This window comes from Papaver somniferum, chromosome 9 (genome assembly GCF_003573695.1).
Source record: "Papaver somniferum cultivar HN1 chromosome 9, ASM357369v1, whole genome shotgun sequence".
NCBI classification, from domain to species: Eukaryota; Viridiplantae; Streptophyta; class Magnoliopsida; order Ranunculales; family Papaveraceae; genus Papaver; species Papaver somniferum.
The window spans coordinates 22,954,397-22,967,022 of NC_039366.1; the positions used below are offsets into that span (position 1 = coordinate 22,954,397).

At 37.1% G+C, this 12,626-nt stretch overlaps 2 protein-coding genes across 3 annotated transcripts; one reads left to right on the forward strand and one right to left on the reverse strand.

The window, feature by feature from the left end:
* Positions 1 to 5,768: 5,768 nt before the first annotated feature.
* Positions 5,769 to 9,772, forward strand: LOC113308535 (F-box/LRR-repeat protein At3g59200-like). Of its 2 annotated transcripts, none has more exons than XR_003339889.1 (6): positions 5,769 to 6,120; positions 6,292 to 7,394; positions 7,785 to 7,949; positions 8,112 to 8,430; positions 9,198 to 9,226; positions 9,324 to 9,772. XR_003339889.1 is itself a non-coding variant. In XM_026556988.1 (6 exons), the coding sequence occupies exons 2-4, from the start codon at positions 6,333 to 6,335 to the stop codon at positions 8,406 to 8,408; spliced, it is 1,524 nt and encodes a 507-aa protein (XP_026412773.1). In that variant the 5' UTR covers positions 5,769 to 6,120; positions 6,292 to 6,332; the 3' UTR covers positions 8,409 to 8,419; positions 9,198 to 9,226; positions 9,324 to 9,772. The 2 variants fall into 2 exon arrangements, 1 of the variants encoding a protein (XP_026412773.1); XM_026556988.1 differs by having other exon boundaries at positions 8,112 to 8,419.
* An 824-nt stretch (positions 9,773 to 10,596) lies between these two features.
* LOC113311575 (putative F-box/kelch-repeat protein At1g13200) lies at positions 10,597 to 11,832 on the reverse strand. The gene has a single exon (XM_026560401.1). The coding sequence runs from the start codon at positions 11,830 to 11,832 to the stop codon at positions 10,597 to 10,599; it is 1,236 nt and encodes a 411-aa protein (XP_026416186.1).
* Between the last annotated feature and the right edge of the window lie 794 nt (positions 11,833 to 12,626).

Here is a 12,626-nt window from a genome sequence, read left to right on the forward strand (position 1 = left end):
TTTCTATTAATTAAGGTTCATCTCTAATTAATCGAGTTATTAGCGGCTGAGTCGTCTCTTGACTAGTCTAATAGCGTTGACGAGCTTGAGAGTCCTTACAATACCAGTCGAAGTAATAATGATATTTGGATCGAGCGTTGATGAGATTGCTCGATCAAGGACTTACTTTGATATGTCGATTATTCGACAAGAAATCAAAGATATTGTTGAATTGTACAGAATGCTCATTTCTCATCTAATATATCATGAATGATCGAATGGCGAAGTGGGATCAGAAATATTGGATGGTCATCCGTTCAAACCATGATGCTCAGTCGAGCGAAAATGTTGGCAGCATGACCAAACATTAAAATATTAATTAGAATATTGATTGTTGGATCAATAGAATTCTCGAATGTTGATCATTGAATCAACATGAGGGATTTTGCTCGGTCGAGCAACTGATAGTTGAATCAATGAGTTCCCAGTTGATCGTGTATTTTTCTAGCTTAAGCAATTCAGTGTTGATAGATGAGCAAAATAAATATTGCTAGTTTAAGCAAATATTGCTCGATTCATGGATTATTGGTAGCAGGACCAAATAAACTATTGATTAAAAATAATTGTAGTTGGACCGAATATTATATAATTAACCAAGATGTTGATTGTTGGATCGGTATAAAATTATTAGTGTTTGACCTTGCTCAGAATTATGGTTTGCAGAGCATTTGGTTTGAAACCCTAATTTTGATCAGTTGTTGATCAATTGATGATTTACTGAAAATTCACCAAGTGAGTGAGAGAGGGATCGGATACATGGGATGATGGGCCGACCATGTAGCGCCCAAGTGCTCGAATGAGCATGCACCAAAGTCCTTTGGAGACCAGTTGGTGAAAAAAATTTAAGCTCATTTAATCATTATTAAAATAGTGCTCGTCTGAGCATTAGGTGGTAAAACCTAATTATGGAGAGAGGAGGGACCGACCAAGAGGTATAAAACCGGCTCTGGTGGTCGTGGGACCAACTTATGGTTGATTGATCAAATTCCAAGTTGTTTGGAAAGAGTTTGAACCCAATATGAATTATGGAAGATTAATTAGGTCAAAATTATGATAGAGTGTGGGACCGGCTTCTGCAAGCCAAAGGGCCGACCTTGGTCGGTGTTGATGGTGGGTTTTTGACAAGGAAGAAAATTGTAATTTTTCTTATGCAAGAAGTACGAAATAAATATGTATAAGCTTCTGACCCGACATCAGAATTATAAACTCATATTTCTATATCATATTCCGCAAGAGAATTGAGAATGCGTAGCTTGTTAATGGCCACAGTGGTCCTCGACATGCCTACAAGATTTTAGAGCTTCACTCGGCTGAACTCCCATTATCTTCTGCACGCCCATACAAACTATCATGTATTAATCAGTACATATTGATGGTACAATTTATAAATATTCAGAATAAGCTACTACAATATTTTGAATATTCGCATTATCAAAAGCATAATATTTGGAATATTACCTCGAGTTGCAGAACTTTCACGGCCGAATTCCTCGAATATGTACCATATGCTACAAACATAGTGCTAGCGCCAACCATGAAGTGGCCATTAACTCCATAGCTAGCTAGGCCACGATATCTTTATCTCTTAGCTTGGACATGTCTTTGGCCACGGCATCCCTATCCCTAGCTACATAACTATCTAAAGTCGTGGCCGCCAGTTCTGTAACCAACCATGACCTCCTAGGCTATCCCAACCGGCCATGGACACCTTGTCTTGGCCACGGCCTCTCTGCCTCTTAGTCTGGCCATTGGTCACTGCTATCTTATCTATTAGCATGGTCGTGTCTTTGGCTTAGCCCAGCCATATGGCCACGTCTTTCATGTCTTCAGGACTGGCTAATCATGGCCACTGTCCTTGTTAGTCGGCCTAGCCTGGCCTAATCACGAAAAAGGCCTTTTTGACCCCTAGCCTGGCCATTTTCCACGGCTATCTTATATGCCGGCCTGGCATGTCTTTGGATTATCCTATGGCCACGGCCTCCTTGTCTTCAGGCCTAGCCTATCCATGGCCACATCCTCCTTGCCTTTCGGCATAGCCATGTCTCGGCCTAGACTAGCCATATGGCTACAACCTCTTTGCCTCCTAGATAGACAACTAGTTATCCAACCCACGACCTCCTTATCTCCCAGCTACGACCTTTTTGTCTAACGGTTCGGCATGTCTCATGGTTACCAGCCTAGATGGCCACCTTACCTCTCAACCATGGCCTCCTTTCTAGTTGTCCAAGCCCCTAACTACCCACGGTTTCCTTGCTAGCCGGCCTATTCTAGCATAACTAGTAATGACCCTCTTATTTCTCGGCCTAGTATGTTCATGGCCACGATTACCCAGTTTTACGTCCAAGCTATGTCCATGGTCATGATTCGTCCCACCAAAGTTCGTGGCCACGATCATGAACCAACATAGCCAAAAACTTCATAAGCACTCATGTACATGACGACTCGGTAAGCTATCGACTAGGTCGCGCCTAAGACTAGTCATTAGCTTGGTATGTGTATCTTGGTGAGTTATTTACGATGCCATCTTATGGAAAACTCGTTAGTCACACATACCCTTGGATCGAGTTGTCTCTTCAAGCTACGCCGATTGGCTAGCTTAGGCTACAGTCAAGTATCGTGAAAATCTAGAAAACACTAGAAATAAATCCATAACTCTACTAATTCCTACGAGAAATCAAAACACGTTACATGGGAGAATTATTTATGGGTACTGGTCTGGTGGTTTATAGCAACGTGCGGCATGGCAACATTCTATGATAAGGAAGTTACAAGTAGTATTGGTAAGCAGTTAAAAAAAGTGGCTAAGTAATGGATTGATGGTTTACGGGTTTCCAGAAACTTCTGGCGTAACCATAACATTATCTCCACTATTCCCATTTCTCCATCTCTCCACAATCTCCACTACTTACGAGGAAATAGTGATTGTTCCCTACAGCTATAAATAAACAACTTTGTCTATTCAGAAGACAGAACAAGCTTATCATTCCAAGCTCTTCTTCTTTCGTAGTTCAATAACCTCACACCCAATTCAATCACTATTGATTTCCTCAACTTTCTTTGCTTTCCCTCAATAAATAGACAACTTTGGTTTAGGCTGTTTTGTACGATTTTGATTTTTGAACCTAAAGAAAGTACTTTGACAGTACATTGTTTTACGTAGGAGAGATATTTGGGTATTAACAGTCGGTCAAGGTGGCATGCCCGTGTCATCATATTGCTCGTGACTCAATTATGAGAATTTTGGTATTTTCTGGTGCGCGAGCAATATTTTGGATTTTTTCAGAAGAGTTTGATCTTGACTGAAACTCTCGATTTTGCTTGAATGAGCAAGTAGAACTTTGCTCTATATTTTTGAATGCTCGTTTATGCATTTGGGTGCTCACTTATGCATATTTGGGTGCTCGTTCGTGCATTATTGTTAAGTACACTTGCACCATTTTCTCGGGGCTTACTCGGTGCTGGCCTAACTGCCCTAAAAGTGAATATCTATTATTAATCCATGGAATTCAACTGAGAATAAGCAATGAAACGGAGTAATGATACATATCGAATATCTATTACTAATTCATGGAATTGAGTTGAGAATAAGCCATGAAACTGAGTAATGAGATAAAATAGATTATTTTCTAGGAATTCAATTGATGAATGTTGCGCTAGAGTTAATCAATGAATTGCTCTTTACTATAATGCAATATGTCTAGGAGCGTTTATTCGAGAATCGAGGTATGAGATGATAGAGACATCATACTCGTTCTAAATATTACTTTTATATAGTCAGGGAGCATTGAGATATCCTGAAGATGATAACGCTCTATATTAGCATGCAATATGTCTAGGAGCCTTCCAATAATTATCAATTCTTATACATAAGTATTGATGAAATATGCGAAGTGTCGAAAGCTCAGTTGAGAGGATTTACGAATCACATATTCATGCATGCTCTGAGAGGGTGTGCGCTCGATTAGAGATTGTGAAATAACCTTTCACGAATCCTAAAATATGAGTTTCACATACGTGTCTAAAGTTGTGTCGGAAATATGCAAGATCATGATTTTACGATTTTATTCTTTGTCGAAAATCCACCGTCGACACCACCATAAAGAGATATTTATGGATTTGATTTTTGAGAAATTACCCCTCCTAATTTCAGGCAGATTCTTGTTCTGGTAAAGATGAAATTATTACTTCAGAATATAGGTTTTTGAGAGTTAGGCTTCAGGGTTTATCTGTTTTGGGGTTTCTTCTAGTTTTAGTATTATAATTGTTTTGTTTAGTTGGGGTCTCCTTAACTCCGCGTGAGTATATATATGTATACATATATTTTCAATAAGTTTATTTTGGGGAATAAGTTAGTTTGGATGAAAACTCTATCTGGTACATTCTCTAAGAATTCTACCACAAAATCTTGATTGATAATATTCCATCTGCAGCAACAACAACATCAGAATTTCCCTGGAAGTTATTTTTGAAGAAGTTTAAAGTTCTGCCTAAGATTCATATTTTCTCCGGAAGATCTTACATGGTGATCTGTCAATTAATAAAGATTATGGAAATACAATGTCCATGTAGTAAATCTATGCGCTTTTTGAAAGATATGAGAATAAACTTTTCTCTGTCTCTTATTCGATTTCCCCTTTGCAAGACATGTTTTCCAGTCGAGTCATATTCATGTAACTCCTCCTCCGTATATTGTAAGAGTTATTTTATAACCGTGGATGGAACTTCCGGATGGAGGATTGACTCTAAATTATGGATCATGCGTTTTGTTGGAACATTTGGAAAGTAAGAAATAAATTTATTTTCAACAATACTCAATTCAGAGAGGATGCTTGTCTACATTAGAACTGATCTAGATTTTAAGTATTTTAACAGATTTAATTTAATAAATTATGAAGCTTCAACTACCATTAATATCTATCAGGAATGAACAGTTTGGGAAAGACCACCTCCTAGTTTTATCATAGTCACTGACACAACCTTTAATAGTGGCAGAAGTATGGGAAGCGCAATATATCAAGACTTTTTTGATTTTTATCCGGGAAGTGGAACAACTTGCTCTAATACCATTTCTCCAACAATAGCAGAAGCGAAAAAAACTTTAAGTACAAATAAATTGAAAATTTTGGAAGTAACAATAAGTTCATAAAAATAACCATGGTTAAGTTCTCTGGGAAACTTACATCATATCTGAAAAAATCGGCAGTTAAGATGATGCTAGATATTTTTTGATCTGGCAGTGCGAGTTCAAAAAAAGATCGATTTCATGAGTTATCCAGTCCCTAAAAAATTGGATTTACCTCAATTTAAAATATTTACAAACAAAGTATTTTTCTTGCGTTCTTCACCTTTAGGAACTTTCTATTAAACACTTTCAGTTTAATTAGTCACATCAAGATATATTTATAGTCTTCGGTAATAGCCAGCCAGGCTAGGAAATCTACAAACATAAATCCTGTTTGGAAATATAGCACTTAAACAACATGTCTAGTTATGTCGTGAGATGACAGTTGGATAACACTTTAAAAGTACTTCAAATATTTCTTTTCTTTGCGCTTTACAAGGAGAGCCATTTGTTTCGTTGAATAAACTTTTTAAACATTGACTAAGAGGGTGTTTCGACACCACAATTACAAATCAGAAGCAAAATAAATCTGTATCACAATAGTTAACTTTTATCATTTTTAGAGGTCTTTGTATCATTTTTACTAGCATATCTCATTCCGGTTTGGTACCAGTTCCGGTTCCATTACTTTCTTACAAGAGACATGTCACACGACTTGGGTAAGCAAGGATCGACCAAATTGACTCTTTAAAACACAAAAGGGAGAGGGAATTCAATTCAAAGTTCAACAGACTCAGAGAAACAAATACCTAAAACCCAGACCTAATTTAGAACCCAAATCACCAATTTTTCATCTTTTTCCTTTTAAAATCAAATTCTTAACAAGATTACACCGGTTCTAGTTTTGCTTTGAAGGAATAATTCAATCGAGTTCGACAAGCTAGAGTTGGTTTACCGCAGAAAGATCGAGGGGAGAGTTTTGGGGGTTCAATTCGAAAAGATTGATCGATATATATCAGGTAATTGCTTAACCTATGTTAGAAATTTTGAGAATCCCTGAGTTAGAATCAAATGAATGTACCGATTTTGAAATTTGTGTATGGTAGGGTTTGTAGTTATAAAAATTTGGTGGAAATATTGATGAATATCATGACCTAATTTTGTGATTTTTACCCATTACTTTACTGCAGAAATCTGTTTTTCTTGAACCCTGAGTTGATATTGAATAATAATGGAGGCAGCTTCACCAAACTCTAGGAGTAAAGATAGGATTAGTGATCTTCCTGATGAAATTCTTCTCAAGATCTTGTCGCATCTCGACATATGGGAAGTCGTGAGAACTGCAGAGGTATCAAGAAGATGGAGGTACGCATGGAAATCAGTTCCTAAAGTGAATATTACTTCATCTACATGGAATAGATACCCCGGAAAAGAAAAGTTCCTTGCATTTTTGAATTTTGTTGATAGATTGCTTATATGTAGAGACAACACAAGCATCCATCGCTTTAGTGTAGATGTTCCAAATTATTATAAGGCAACAGATTCGATGAGGGAATCGATTTATACTTGGATATATGCACTATTGCAACGTAATATTCAAGAAATTTTTCTTCAACTAAATAATGCGAGGTCGTTAGATTTTGATTTTCCCAAGGAGCTTTTTCGTAGTAAATCCCTGAAAAGATTGGAGTTGGTAATGACGAATAAGGCGTTGACTTGGATTTATTTTCCAGAATCAATGTGTTTACCTCAGTTGAAATCAATGTGTTTACCTCAGTTGAAATCATTGTGTCTTCGTTCGATTACAATAACTAATATAGATTCAGCTAACGAGCTTTTCAAAAGCTGCCCGGGTCTTGAAACATTAGTGTTATCCAATATCGATGTACATGTTGAGGATGATGAGCAGAATTTTGTGATAAATAATGCTCTACTGCAACATTTGGAAATAAAGAACATCTGGTATCTGAATTTCTATGAAGACTCGATCGTCAATCCCAAACCAATCCAGTTAGATGTTCCAGGTCTTAAAAAATTCATTTATGAAGATTCCGTGGTACGAGAAAACTGTTGTTTTATCAACGATTCTTCTTCTTTAGTCACTGCTGATATCACAATGATACTTAATGATACATATGATGAAAATGGGCATGGAGATAAAGTTGATGAAGATCCGGTACTATATTCAAACGTTTCCGAGGCAAAAAAAGAGGAATTTTCTAAACGCATGCTGAAATTTCTTAGAGCTCTTCATTGCGTAAAAGAACTGAAATTATCCCCTGGTTTCTTTGAGGTATGTTCTTGCTTTCTTTTTATGATTAATGGCTTTTACAATTGCTTTGAATTCTTTTTTTGTTGAGTTGTAAATCCTAGGTTGTTGATCACTTTCTATGGGTCAATTAAGTAACTATGTGTCACAGCTGGGAGCTAGTCAGCACTTGTTTGGTGCTTATTAAGGAAATTCTCGACTAAATAGTTGGTTATTTTAATCTTTATATTTCTCAACATGTAACTTAGGTAATTGGAATTTACATGGATTAGATTAGTAGTTCTAAAAACATATTGTTCAACCTGTTTACAAAAACAGTGATATTAAGCTTACATGCCTGTGTTAAGAACCTGCAAACATGAAAAATAAGATTTCTTATGCTGATCTAATTAAGTTTTCTATTCTTTTAACAAGGTTCTCTCAAGATCTCCCAATTTATTGGACAATCCTCCACTTCAGTTCGATAATCTAAGATATTTAAAGATGGAACTGTGGCTCACAAGAGGATGTTTGGATGTCATTACACACTTACTGAAGATCTCTCCCAATGTAGAATCCATTTATATAACATCAAAGGAGGTAACTGAATTTTTAATATTTGATATTGTTCGCCTTGTTTTAGAGCGCATAATTGGATACAAAACCATTAACACTTGAAATGCTTTATTAGTGATCCCTTATTAAGTCGCAAACTCCTAATTCCCATTTTTCATCATTTTTTGTGATATGTCATTTGTGTAGTGCGGTTTAGAAAATTTTAATGGCGTCTGGGAACCAGAATTGTCACAGCCGTGCATGTTGTCTCATCTAAAGTTTATTGAGATAGGAGCAATCCAAGGAAATGATAATGAACTCAAGCTTCTGGGGCTTTTATTGAAGAATGCCGTTGCTTTGGAGGATGTGAAACTGTATTTTCATTCTAATCCCTGCTCAACTGACCAGAGAAGAAGAGAGTCGGAGTTCATCAAAAAGCTAAAAGCACTTCCAAGAGCTTCTTCAAGTATCAATACAAGTTTCGTTAACCCTTCTTACCAGTGATACTAGAACTGGTAAACTACTGGTAAACTTCTTATTTTTGATAAAGCGAACATGGTACCTTGTGAACTTTTTCCATAATTATCACTGTACTTCGTTCTTTCTTTTGCCGATGTGGTAGACCATATCGAGTACAAGGTCACATTTGCAATAAGTCCAAACATAGCTTGATTCAGGAAGTCACAAGTCACAAGTATATTCCTAGAGTTGTTTCTTAGTACTACTACTACTCACTTGTGATTTGAGGATTATTATTAAATCATCTAGCATAAAGTTTCATTTAAAATTTTGCCTCCAATTTATTTCAAGCTGTTCATAGTTTTGAATTTGTGTGTGTTTACGGTAGTTACTGAACAATCCTAATGTATGTTGATTTTGTTGTGTTGGAAGGATAATATTACAATCACGCAGTCATAAAATATTTGGTGTTTTGATTTATATGTTGTATTTGTTTTTCTTGATAAACTATCGCTCATTTGAGTACTACACAATGGAGAGTTAGTAGATACTGATAGGTTAGCATTATTAAGTAGAACATGGCGAACAAAGAACAAAGACGTATGATTTTGATGGGGATGATTAATGTGAACGAACTAGGTCTCTCTCCTTTTTATGTCTAAATTTTAGATGGCTAACAGCAACATTTTCACGTTCCTCTGAACATCAGTATTTTGTTTGGACTATATGTTTGAACTTTGAAGTCTTCTGGACTCTGCACCGAGCCCTGGTTTTGCACATTTTCTCTTCCTATAAGCTTAAAGTACTTGATAGTGTTTGTTTGTTTTGAAACAGGATGTTAAGTGCCAAGGATGCTTCAACATGTAAGTTCCATTTATCCATTATATTCAATTTCTTTTGTAAATTATGTTGCTGAGTTCGTTTCTGAATCTCTGGATTTTGTTGTTGGATTGATTGCAGAGCTACTGTATTCAGTTACTCACAAACTGTGATTGTCTGTGGAAATTGTCAAACTGTCTCGCGCCAACCAGCAGGAGGTAAAGCTAGACTTAGAGAGGGATGCTTATTCAGGTGAAAGGGAGATTAAGTTGCTGAAATTTGCTTTTGTGTTGCTCCGAATGTTGTGGTGGTAGAATTTTTTCTTCTTTCTTTGTTTAGCTTTAATTCAATGGAAGACGAGTAAATTGAGATAGAATTTAGGGTTTTGGTTCTGACGTAATTTTGTTGCCAATCTATCTTTTGACATTTATAGTTGTCATTTTTTATGTTAGTTTCAATATTGGGATCTCTAGTATCAATCATTCACTCATGGCTCTACTTTGCTTTGTTCAAAACATTTGGTTTAGTGCATTTCAATTGTTAGAACCAAGTATCGAAGCTTCAATAGAATGAGTGATGGATTACAGCCCTTGATGTGATTGTTTATGAAACATGGTTGAACGTGTATCTAGTTTCATTATTTGTCTGTATGATATGTTGTCCTCATTAGCCGTCATGCTCTTTATCTGGACGTATTACACAACTCTAGAGTTATTACTCTTGAACGGAAAATCTATGTAACATGTTTGAAAGTGTCAAATCTGAACATCTGCATTTTCTGTTTAGAGAATAAATTGTAAAAACAAATTGAATGTTTCTGTTTTGTTCTGTCTTTCACTTAGGAGGGGTGACTTCAGCAATGTGGCTTTATGTCATTGTAGGATTACCAGAGTGCACAACTCTGGCAGTGCAGGATGTCTTATAGTCTCCAGACTGGTTATCCAGAACTAGCCACAATTGCTACTGACCCTTTCTTTGTCAGCTAAATAGACCTAATAATGCTCTGGAGCATGCTTTTTCTAGCATTCATTATGTATCCTTCAAAATGCTTGTACACATTACTTGTCAAGTTTCTTTCATCTAGACACATTTGGCTGTTTTTACGCATAGGGCACTGTGTAGCGTGGAGTGTGGACATCCTTTCATTAAGTTTTGCGATGTCGTTGTGCTTGTTAATTGAAGCATAATGAGAAGCTTTTTTAGCAATAGGTTATTCAGAGTTCACTATGGAGTTCTGAAATTCCTCTATGGAGTTCACTATTCCTCATTTTAATACATTATAATTAAAAATAAAAATAATAAATTGTTGACTGTTGGTTTTGACAACAAAAAGAATATTATCCCCGGTATAACTCGAGGACTACTATGTTAACTAGAAAAGATCATCCTTTGTCAATGTCACAAACCGTAATAACTAACACGTAATCTCACCATCTACCAATTCAAATTCTACCATAGAACTCCTTTTCCTTTTGGCCTGTTTAGGGTACCCTCTTGTTTCGTACTTGTAGCTTTTAGCACCACTTTCGCCGAGATCTTTCAGCGAAACAAAGCTGTTTGTGTGAGGAATAGCCTCAATGCATGTGTACCAGGCACCATAATCCATACAACAGTCCCATAGTCTGGTCAAAGTTGAAGAAGCGTTAGGGTCATAGCTATAAAGAGTATTATAGTTGTGCCATAATAAAACTTGATTCCTCCTTGTAACTGCAAAGGGCTCAAAACGACCATCATTCACCGGATCTATATGAGACTCCTTGATCCAATTCCATGAATTGTTGTCATAGCAGCTCCATGACTGATTATGCTCTTTCATGTTCTTATATGCCCATATTTCTATGCAAGCACAATGGTCTCTAGACTCTCTACCAACAAAACACAAATTTCCTCCCAGCAACTTGAGCTGCCCATAGACCATCCGAGCACAAGATGGCATTTGTAGCAATCGGATCTTCTCACCTTCCAAATCGAAGCCAAAAACTCTTTGTTCTTCTTGTTTGCCAGAAGTTAACCAATGCAGAACTCCATTAGCAAAGACACCGCGGGACCAAGGTAAATTATGAGGCATAGTTCCTATGTTTCTCCACTTATGACTACCAATTGTATAAACTAAGATATTTCCCAAGTGAATTCTCACCACCTTGTACTGATTAGTTGAGTGACAATAGCCGAGCCCATCTGATGCCGATTGATGCCTCAACCAAGATTTCCGACGAACCAATACTCCATCCTTGTTTTGCAGGCTAGTGTAATCAAATTGTGGAACGAAGACATATTCTCCCGTTAAAGGATTACAAACTACATATTGGATTCCGTCACGTTCATCGCGTTTGCGGAGGCAAACCAAACCATTGCATGATCCAACAACGAGATTATCCCATGAGTATTTTAGACTAAATCTGCCATAATAATAGTTCATCAACTTAGTACGATGCTGAACATCACCATGAATCTGATCATACTGTTCTCCGTAATAAAGTTCTACATCTTTGTTGCTTCGATAGTATGAAATAAGAAAACCACCCTCGTTACAACACCTATTGGCAAAGTGAGTTTTCCATGCCTTGCATACTTGTCTAGCTTGTAAGGTTGCCGTAAAAGGTAAGCGGAATAGTATGTTCTCTAGGATGTCGATATGAAAATTCTCCATGATCGACACTGATACGACTAGATCTGCTGTGCCTTCGTCTTCCGTTTGTTATTTGAGATGCCTGTATTCATATATATAAGCACTTCAAAATTCAAAGTTGTGACTGGAATCGGAGTGTCCTAAAGGCTAAAGTCAACCTTAAATTTTTCTTGTTGTATGCTTGCCCAATGGGGCAATGGCCCGCGGACTGTCCACGTTATCCATCTTATTCTTGGACGATTTTCTAGAGACCATGATTTTTTGAGGGGACCACGATTTTATTAGGCCACCTTCCCTATAGTTATAAGGGATGTCTTAAAGCATTGAAATGACCAATCTACTTTTAATCTAATTTAATTTAAAACCAACTCAATAACCATATATATATATATATATATATAACCACCACCACCTCCCACCACCGCCGATTATCACCACTAACAACCACCGATTACCACCACCACCACCGTCCACCACCGCCGATTACCACCACCACCGTCCACCACCGCCGATTACCACCACCACCACCACCAATCACCGATTACCACCACCACCACTGCCGATTACCACCACCTCCTCCTCCGATTATCACCATCACCAACCACCGATTACCACCACCACCTCCGATTACCACCACCACTATATATATAGCTTAATTTAAAACATTAACAAAGATATTCTCACAAACCCATTACTTGTTGTTCGTTTTTGGTTGAATAAATGAGAAGTAATCATTAAAATGAGTTGAAAATGGAAGTTGCAGAGAGGTTTAATGGAGGGTTTTTTTTTCAGAGAAAAGTTCGGTTATCACGAAT